Source organism: Ochotona princeps, chromosome 16 (assembly GCF_030435755.1).
Source record: "Ochotona princeps isolate mOchPri1 chromosome 16, mOchPri1.hap1, whole genome shotgun sequence".
Lineage (NCBI taxonomy): Eukaryota > Metazoa > Chordata > Mammalia > Lagomorpha > Ochotonidae > Ochotona > Ochotona princeps.
Genome location: NC_080847.1, coordinates 56,355,755 through 56,365,556, shown reverse-complemented (window position 1 = coordinate 56,365,556; position 9,802 = coordinate 56,355,755). Strand labels below are relative to the sequence as shown.

Genomic DNA, 9,802 nt, shown 5'->3' with positions numbered 1-9,802 from the left:
AAAATCAGGGGACCACACTCCACTGTGGAATCTGCTTTATTTTCTGTAAGACACCCTGGCAGCCCAGAGCGGCCAGCGGGGTTCAATCCTCTTCCTCGTCGTCGCCCGCCCCGGCCCCGCCCTGGCCCTTCTTGGCATTCTTCCTCTTCACGCGGCCCGGGCGGCCGCCGCCGTACGGGGAGCGCAGGGAGAAGTCGATGTGCTTCTGCGAGTCGAGACGCACGATGAAGGACGGGATGTTCACCACCTGCTTGCGGACCCTGGGGGAGAACAGTGGGTGAAGGGGACCCCAACTGCTGGGAAGGCTCAGGTGGCACCCACTGAGCTGGGATCTGACCCCACCCAGCACCGAGCCCTGCAGCTAGGCCAGGGCACACAGGCAGTGGTGCCCCATTCTGCATGGTGCTCCACAGTGCCCACTCTGCCGCAGGCTGGACTCTGCAAGGCCAACCCTGACAGCAGGGCTCCTGGCCCTCACCATCCCCGGGGACAGAGATGCGTTACCTGTGCAGCTGCGGCGTGCCGGCAGAGGCCTTCGCAAGGTGTACGGCGCACGCCGCAGTGACCCTTGCGCCGGGCTAAGGGGGCCAGGCTGCCCCCGGCTCCCCAGGGGCTGTGTGCAGGGGCGCCTGCACCCTCAGGGTGAGCCCACACCTATCCTCTCCGGGGGCTGCGCAGGAGACAGGGACGGCGGGCTCGGTGAGGCCACCGCCAGCGGGACCAGCGAGGGCCCCGGGCCACGCGAGGGGTGCCCGCAGCACTACCTGATGTGGCGCTGGCGGATCAGCACGCGGGCGTGGTGGATGGACTTGGCCAGGCCCAGCTTGAAGACCTGGGTCTGCAGCCGCCGCTCCAGGAAGTCCTCGATCTTCAGGCCCAGGATGTAGTCCAGCTTCATCTTGCCCTCGTCCAGCACGCCGATGCGGACCAGCCGCCGCAGCAGGGCGTTGCCTGGGGACAGCAGAGACACGTCCAACCCGGCCCCGCACGGCAATCAGGCACCCCAGAACACGACTCCTGTGACCCTGATAGCAGGCCACCGTGGCCGTCATCCGTGCAGTGGGGGGCGCTCTCCCCGGCTCAGCACCTCATGGGGTACCCTGCCACAACCAAGCAGTCTTACTGGGTAGACACTTGGGTAAACGGGCCAGATCACTGCAGCGGCACCCACACCCCTTACTGGAGTCCTTGGGTTCGAGTCCTACAGGTGCAGGGACCGCTATCCAACCAACTCAGAAACCCCTCCGCCTCTCCAGACACCAGAAAGGCCCAAGAGGGATAATGCTGCTGCCAAAAAACAATGTGGGCGTCCGCAAGGCCTCAAGTCCTGCCCGCGTGGGGAGCGCGCAGGAAGGCGGCTGACCCAGGCACAGAAGCTGACACTGGACACGCACGCCCTTCCCAAGGCCTAACGCCGCTCCAGAAAGGAGCACGGTGCGTTTAGCCCGGGGACCCTCAGGGTGCCACCCCGGGCCACCCAGGCCACGCTGCGCTTCCAGCCCAGGATCCTGCTGGTTCAACCCCGTGCTGGCCTTCGAACCCGCGTCCCACCGCACACCCCCACATGCACACACCTTCAAACAGCCGCCGCGGGTCCTTCTCGTCCAGGGTCAGCAGCTCCCGCGCAGCCTTGCGGATCTTGGCCAGGGTGAACTTGACCCTCCAGACCTCGCGCTTGTTCCGCAGCCCATACTCACCTGCGTCGGGGTGGAGGAGTGGGCAGTGAGGGTCAGTGCTGGGGGGAAGAGGTGCACACCGCGCCCCCGGAGCCCCAGCACAGGGATGACCGCTGGACGCCTCCCTACGACCCGGGGAGCTCCTAGCACGTGGGACGGTGACCCTGGGGATGCCTCCCTGTGACCCCGCGAGCCCCACACCCACAGCACGTGGGACGGTGACCCCTGGACGCCTCCCCCCGACCCTGGGAGCCCGCAACACGTGGGACGATGACCCCTGGACACCTTCCCATGACCCTGGGAACCCCACAGCCCCTGCCCGAGACCCCCAGGAGCCCCCAGCACGTGGGACGGTGACCCCTGGACGCCTCCCCCCGACCCCGGGACCCCAGGCCACCTCACCGATCAGCTTCAGCTCCTGGTCGAGGCGGGACTTCTCGAAGGGTCTCCGCGGGGTCACGTACGTCTTACGACACACCCAGCTCCGGGCCACCGGCATGTTGGCTCGGCCTGGCGATCCGCGCCTGCGCAGGAAGGAAGGGCGTCACGGGGGTCACGAGGTCTCGCTCCCGTCGCGCGCGACCAGGGCCGTTCTCGTGAGATCCTGCCCCGAGCCGTCCAGAGCGCCACACCACAACCAAGTGCGTGTCCCCGCCATCCGTCTCCATCCGCCCCTTCCTCTGGAGGACGCGGGAAGGAGACGGAGGCCGGCTACACCGGAGGCCGGCTACACCGCAGACCGTCCCCCCCGCACCCGGCCCCCGCACCCGGCCCGGAGAGCACGCAACCCGGGCCCACCTAAAGCAAAGATGCCGTCAGCGCCCAAGAGAGGCCCAGAAGCGCCCTCGCCGCCTTCTTATAGCGGCTCCGCCCACTGGTTGCGTCATCACGCACGGCGCGCGCCTCGCCTCCGCCAATCAGGCAAAAAGGCAGTGGAGACGCGAGCTGTGCTAGAGCGCCGCGCGGAGGCGGGAGGACCTGACGGGGAACCGGACACCTCTCTGAAGGGGGAACGGGGAGGCCCTGAGGGGGAGCCTGCGGGTCCGGGGTCCGGGGTTATCTCGGCCCTCTATAGACTGCTGCGTCCAGGACCCGGCAGGCCCGCGCGAAATGAAATGGGCATGATCAGTCAGCACTGTGTCCGCGCAATCCGGCTGTGAGGGCGAACCGGGACGAATGTTCACGAATGCTCGAGGCTCTCGCCCGGGCCTGACCGCCCCCCTCACCTCCTACCCAGCCAGATTCTCGTAGACTGATTTCATTGTGCCTGAAAGGCGGCGATGGACATTTAGTCTGTTCCCCCTTGCCACAGCCAGGGCTGGGGGCCTGGAGCTCCGCGTGGGTCTTCCACCAGGGCAGCAGAGCCCCGGGCACCTGAACCCTGGGCACAGCACGAGCATGGCAGCTGGGTCAGCAGCCAGACGCTGGGATGCAGCGTGGGAATCCGTCGTCCACTTCTGCAGCCCGACGACCCCAACAGCACCCCTGATTCATTTCAGGGGACCCGGAAAATCCACTCAGTGAAGTCGCTGAGCCCAGTGACAGTGCCCCCGGGAAGATGGCATATGCAGACAGAACAGGGTGCTCAGACCTCTCTACCAAGTGGTCAGAAAATTTTTGTGCCTTTTTTTTTATTATTGTTATTGGGGAAGGCATATAGTGAAGAAATGCAGAAAGATCTTTCATCTGTTGATTCGCTCCCCAAATGGCCGCAGTGGCCGGAGTTGAGCTGATCCAAAGCCAGGAGCTTCTTGCGGGTCTCCCACGCGGGTGCAGGGTCCCAAGGCTTTGGGCCGTCCTCCTCTGCTTTCCCAGGCCACAGGCAGGGAGCTGGATGGGAAGTGGGGCAGCTGGGACATGAATTGGTGCCCATGTGGGATGCTGGCACTTGGAGGAGGATTAATCAGTTGAGCCAACATGCTAGCCCCGTGTAAACAGGGTTTTTTTCAAATTATTTATTTGAAGGGACATCACTTCTCAGCCTTTTGTCTAAGATCAAGTGAAGAGGACAGCGAGAGAGAGTTCTTCCATCTGCTGGGTCACCCCCAAATGGCTGCAGCGACAGGGCTGGTGCAAGCTGAAGCCATTAGCCGGAGACTCGGTCTGGGCCTCCCACGGGGGTCGCCGGGCCCAGGCACTTGGGCCATCCTCTGCTGCCCTCCCAGGTGCATTAACAAGGGGCTGCCTCAGAAGCAGAGCAGCTGGGACTCAAACCCCTGGACTGTCACTTTATTTTTAAAGATTATTTTATTTTTATCTGAAAGGCAGATTTAGAGAAGCGGAGACAGAATTCTTCCACCTAGTGGCTCACTCCCCAAATGGCTACAACAGCAGAACTGGGCCAGGCCAAAGTCAGGAGCTTCTTCCAGGTTTCCCACATGGGTGCAGGGTCCCAATGCATTGGGCCGTCCTCGACTGCTTTCCCAGGCCACAGGCAGGGAGCTGGATGGGAAGAGGGGCAGCCAGGACACAAACCCGTGCCCATATGGGATCCTGGTGCCTGCAAGGGGAGGACTGGCCAATTGAGCCAGCATGCCACATCCTCACGGTCATTTTTTAAAAATGGTAGAGCAAGGGCCAGTGTGATTTCAAACATCTTCTGCATCAAAATAAAACCTCCCAATTTCACTCCCTTCTCTTCACCAAGTGTTTGAACTGCCCTTACGATGTGATATGGAGGAATTGAGAGTTCCTTCAGCTGCCCACACCCCATTTCTCAGTGTCGGCACGGGGATTCAAACCGCAGACTCCGAGGTTTGGTCAACACGTTTATTGAGATCCCCTGCGTCCCAAGCCCATGGAAAACAGAGATGAAGCCACTGTGGTTCCTCATCCAAGAAGGTCCCAGCTTGCCAATGAGTAACTACAAAATCAGCATGGCCACTGGGTGCCACAGCGGGGCGCGGGGGAGCCCCCAGGGGTGGAGTCCAACAGGGGCAGGTGGCAGTTCTGGGTGGTGGGCGCGGGCCGGTCACTGCAGGCCTGCCCACTGCAGGGATGTGTAGACCACCGTGCCATCAGGCTGCGGGGAGCCCAGCAGGAGGGTCTTCCGGACACTGGTCCCCAGGCGGCCGGCAGCCACCAGGTCCTGCAGTGGGATGGGGTCCTCAGGGGCCCAGCACTGGGCAATGTAGTGGGCGTGGAAACGCAGCGGGTCACCTGAGGACAGAGACAAGTAGAGGCTGGAGTGTGACAGGGACGGCTCAGTAGGCACTGGGGACCCTGCGGCCCTGGACAGCGGTGGCAGCCATCCGCCATCCCTCGTGAAGGCCGACAAATGCCAACAGCCCATCCCGCAGCGGCTGAATCCCCCGCACGCCCCAGAGGAAGTGTATGCGTACTATACACCAACCAGGGACGTGGTGTGGTGCGAACAGGGTGTGGCTCCCCAAGCTCGCAGACGCCTGAACCCCAGCTCAGGGCAACCGTGTGGGTTAATGTGGACGCTGAGGGGCAGAGGGGAGGCAGGATCTCGTTCAGAGCCTGGAGGTGGGATTCTGTGGGAGCCTGTCGGAGCTCCTGGTGGGTGAGCGGGGCACCCCGTGTCCCTCCCCTCCTGCGCTCAGGGTGACCCTGTGCTGGGGCTCCGCCAGCAGATGCCAGGCCAGTGGAGTGGGTGCAGACGAACCTAACTTCTCCTCCTGGACATTTTAGTTGGGAGCCACAACAAGCTGACCAGGGCAGACCCGTTAGTGGGTGAAAAGGGGGGTGGGAGCCAATTTTAACTTAAATTACAGGGCCAGCCAGAAGTTCTCAGAAATTCACTTTTCCTCAGGAGAAAGGAAGTGTGGTCAAGGCATCACTCACAGCTGCGCACCTCCACGCGTTTTCGCAAAGGGTTAAAACCACCTTAGGTGACTGCCATAGGGAAAAGGAAATCTTCATGACCCAAAGAAACCACTTTCAGTTTCATAGTTTTGGTATATGAGTATCTTAAATGATCCTACCATCAAATGCAGCTGTTGAACTTGGATGTTTCCTCGTTTTGATACAGCGTGGCTGCCCCGCTGCCTCTGCAGGGAAGGCCTGGCGCTGACACAGCCACCAGCATGGAAGCTGCTGTGCCACCGTAAGCACCCTCCCGCCATCAGCCAGCGGGCACAGCCCAGCCCATGCCAGCCTCGCAGCCCGGCAGAGCCACGGTGTGTCTTCCTAATAAACATCCCAGGTTCTCCTGACCAAGATGACTTTGGGAAAACCAATGGGAGTGAAGAACGCTGTTTGAGTGAGGGCATTAAATGTGCTGATACTTCAGGAGCTGTTTTCCTACCTGGTGTTTTTAGAGGAGACTTAAAACCTACTCAAACTTTGATTGGGAGGCCCCTTTTACTGGCTGATCAATCGTTCAATTAGTAAGAGAGGCGAGCAAAGAGTAATTATATAAATTTCTTAATCAGCTACAGCCATGCTGAGTTCAACCTGGTGAACTCGGACTGGTAAGTTGTTGTGATCTCTGTAGCACTAAGATGAACAGACTCCATTGGGACAACTTTATAGGTCAGAGTCTAGGAGACATTGTTCTGCCATGGTCACAGTAATAAAAGTGGTGCAAAATCAGTTACTTTATAACAGCGTTGTCTGAAAGACAGCTGGCCTGGGCCCGGGGCACTGGTTCTAATCCCGGCAGCCCCGCTTCCCATCCAGCTCCCTGCCTGTGGCCTGGGAAAGCAGTCGAGGACGGCTGGGACCCTGCACCTGTGTGGGAGACTTGGAAGAGGCTCCTGGCTTTGGATCGCACACAGCTCTAGCCTTTGCGGTCATGTGGGGAGTGAATCAGTGAATAGAAGATCTTCCTCTCTGTCTCTCCTCCTCTCTGTATATCTGACTTTCCAATAAAAATAAATAAATTAAAAAAAAAAAAGAAGGCTGGCCTAAGGAATCAGAACCTCAGTCATCTGGTGACAAGGTCATGTCCATACTTGGTGACAAGTGACTCCAGCAGACTAAAGGAAATATTTTACAAAAGGATGGAGCTCGGGCCCCTGGACCCAAACGGGAGACCTGGAAGAGGTTCCTGGCTGTTCCTGGCCCAGCCCTGGCTATGACACCATGCCTCCCCATCTCCTGCAAAGAGATCGGATGATCCAAAAGTTCCCTTAAAGTCTGCCCGATTGGGGCCTGGCACTGTGGCAGAGCCAGCTGAGCTGCCTCCTGGGGTGCTGGCTGGGATCCTGGCCGCTCTGTGTCTGATCCAGCTCTCTGCTAAGCCCGGGCAAGCAGAAGGCAGCCCAAAGCCTGGGGATCATGTGGGAGGCCTGGATGGAGCTCCGGGCTCCTGGCTTCTACTTGGCTCAGCTCTGCCCACTCAGCCACTTGGCGAGTAAACCAGTGCATTGCAGGATCTGTCTCTGCCTTCCAAGTAAATAGGTCTTTAAAGACATAACTGATGCAATGTTAGTTGTGTAACCTATATAATCACTTCGGGTATTTTCCAATTTTTATCTTTTTTTAAGGACTTGTTTATTTGAAAGAATTAGAAGCTGAGACCTAGGTCCTGGATCTGCCGGCTCACTCCCCAGCTGGCCACGCCCGCCCAAGGCCAGGCGTCAGGACCTTCCTCTGGGCTCCCCTGTGGCTGGCAGGTGACCTTCCTCTGGGCTCCCCTGTGGCTGGCAGGTGACCAGCTCTTGGCCATCCTCCGCTGTGTTCCCAGGCCACAAGCCGGCACTCAGATCTGAGGCAGAGCAGCCGGGACACGAACCAGCGCCTCAGGAGGCTTTACTCTATGCCACAATGCTGCCCGAGGGTTCCCACTTAAAGTCAATGAAAGAAGGAAGAATGCGCTGGGACTGCAGGGACGGGGGTGGCCGGAGGTCCCAGCCTGGACTCACCTGGGTACACCAGGAAGTCACCGCCGAACTTGCCGGCCGCACTGAGGAAGAAGCCACGCTCCCACAGGTCCCTGTAGATGCTGTAGCGCAGTTCGTGGGCCGGCCGACCGGCGTGCGGCCAGTCCTTGGACTGCACACGCCAGTCTAGCGGCCGAGCCTTGACGGGCCGGGGCCTGGCAGTGGCCAGCTGCACGAGCAGCGCCGACCTGGGCAAGGGGGCCAGCTCATCCGAAGGCCCGGGCTGGGAGGGGGCTGGGGGACGGGAGGACCTGTTCACTCGGGGTACACAGTGGGGACCCCACGCCCAGAGTCCCCCCAAAGCTCCTCCCGTCTTCCCAGGTCCCGGCCCGCCAGGCCCACGCTCACGTGCTTCCTCCTGCTCCCCGGCAGCCTGGCCCTCCTGGGCCTGCTCGGGGCCAGCCTGGCTGCCCGCGGCCTCCTGGGCCCCGCCGGCCCCCGCAGCCTGCTCCAGCCTCTGCTTCTTGGCGGCCTGGCCCTGGGCGATCTTCTCCCGGAGCTCCTGCCGCTGGGCCTCGCGGGCCTCCACTGCCAGGGCGCTTTGCTCCTGGAAGCTCTGCTCCTGCTGGCGCTTGAAGGATGCTAGAGCCTGCCAAGTGCAACTCGGCTGCCAGCCCAGCACCCCTCGGGTGTCCCGCCTGCTCGCCCCCCCAGCACCCCTCGGGGGTCCCGCTGGCTTGTCCCCCAGCACCCCTCGGGGGTCCCATCTGCTCACCCCCAGCACCCCTCGGGGGTCCCGCCTGCTCGCCCCCCAGCACCCCTCGGGGGTCCCGCCTGCTCGCCCCCCCAGCACCCCTCGGGGGTCCCATCTGCTCACCCCCAGCACCCCTCGGGGGGTCCCGCTGGCTTGTCCCCCAGCACCCCTCGGGGGTCCCATCTGCTCGCCCCCCAGCACCCCTCGGGGGTCCCGCCTGCTCGCCCCCCAGCACCCCTCGGGGGTCCCATCTGCTCGCCCCCCAGCACCACTCGGGGGTCCCGCCTGCTCGCCCCCCAGCACCCCTCGGGGATCCCGCCTGCTCGCCCCCCAGCACCCCTCGGGGGTCCCGCCTGCTCGCCCCCTCCTCTCCCGGCCCCCCCTTACCAGGCTGTGCTGGCGGGGATCCGGGCGCGGGGCGCTGACCAGGGTCACGGCGCCGATCTCGGCCAGCAGCCGGGCCTCTTCAGGCATCAGCAGCAGCGGGAGGCCCAGGCGCGAGTTCTGGCGGGGCCCGCGGGGCAGGGCGCCCACCGTGCGGCCCCCGACTCCCAGGCGCTCCCGCAGCGCCTGCACCGCCTCGGCCCCCCACACCAGGGAGCGGCCATTGGCCACCTCCACCACCAGCATCCTCCTGCGGGGCAGCCGGCAGGGCAAGCCACACGGCCCGGGGTCCTCGGCGGGGCGGGACCTCGCTCGGCACCTGCGGGGCCGGGCCCGGTGGTCGGCACCTCACTGAGGGTCAGCCCCGCGGGACCCGCCCTCGCGGCCGCGGCGCCACGCCCCCTCCGGGGCGGCCATCTTGGCTCCTCCTCGCGAGGAAGCCGCCTCGGCCTCCCTGCAGGCTCGCGAGCCCCGCGCCCGGACCGGAAGAAACCTGAGCGCGGCCCGGCCACGCCTCCTGCCGGGCTCGGGCGCCGCCCCTCGGAGTCACCGACGTTCGGCTCGCTTGGAGTTTCGCGCTTTGAGTCAGGTGCTTACAGTCCCCGCCCCTCCCGAACGCGCACGAGTCGGCGTTCGGGTGTTCCCGGATCCGCCGAACGCGCACGAGTCGGCGTTCGGGTGTTCTCGACGCCCGTCTCTTCTGCAGCCCGGGCCCCGCCCACTCCGCCGCCCGCGCTACCCGGTTTAGGGGTTCCCGCCCTACGACCGAGCCCCAAATCAGGCGGGCCTGTCTCTCGGGGTCCGCTCGCGGCCCACTCATGGCGACCCCTGGATCAACCGCGTCATCCCGCCGCTTCTGCGCGGTGGGAAGTCGGGGTTCCGCAGCACTCCCTTAGCGGTTGTAAGATTTAGGAAAGTGAAGTTTATTCCCCTGTCCTGAACCCTGGGTCCACGCGGCCCTCGGGAGTGCCGCCCACTCGAGGTCGCAAACCGAGCATGGACGCTACTCGGACCCGACCATCTCCGAAGGGAGCCGAAGTTCGTGGCCCCGCCTCCATCCGAACGTTGCACTCCAACTTCGGCTGTGGCCGAAATAAACCGAAGCTTATGACCCCGCCCACACCCGGCCGAACTGGTGGCCCCGCCCACGGCCGAACAGCGGTTGGCGTACTCGGCTGTCAACGGAGCGAGCCGAAGTG

The 9,802-nt window shown here is 63.1% G+C and overlaps 2 protein-coding genes across 3 annotated transcripts; both read right to left on the bottom strand.

Annotated features, from left to right (window-relative positions):
* Positions 1-56: 56 nt before the first annotated feature.
* On the bottom strand, positions 57-2,582 carry RPS9 (ribosomal protein S9). 2 transcript variants are annotated; one of them, XM_058674434.1, is made up of 5 exons: positions 2,475-2,582; positions 2,079-2,200; positions 1,575-1,697; positions 765-951; positions 57-260 (listed from the first exon to the last, which is right to left on the bottom strand). In XM_058674434.1, exons 2-5 carry the CDS (start codon positions 2,173-2,175, stop codon positions 83-85), a joined length of 585 nt encoding a protein of 194 aa, XP_058530417.1. In that variant the 5' UTR covers positions 2,176-2,200; positions 2,475-2,582; the 3' UTR covers positions 57-82. The 2 variants fall into 2 exon arrangements, with proteins under 2 accessions (XP_058530417.1, XP_004596995.1); XM_004596938.2 differs by lacking the exon at positions 2,475-2,582 and having other exon boundaries at positions 2,079-2,202.
* Positions 2,583-4,463: 1,881 nt separating this feature from the next.
* TSEN34 (tRNA splicing endonuclease subunit 34) lies at positions 4,464-9,197 on the bottom strand. Its single transcript, XM_058674433.1, has 4 exons — positions 8,607-9,197; positions 7,874-8,114; positions 7,508-7,759; positions 4,464-4,835 (listed from the first exon to the last, which is right to left on the bottom strand). The coding sequence occupies exons 1-4, from the start codon at positions 8,847-8,849 to the stop codon at positions 4,648-4,650; spliced, it is 924 nt and encodes a 307-aa protein (XP_058530416.1). The 5' UTR covers positions 8,850-9,197; the 3' UTR covers positions 4,464-4,647.
* Between the last annotated feature and the right edge of the window lie 605 nt (positions 9,198-9,802).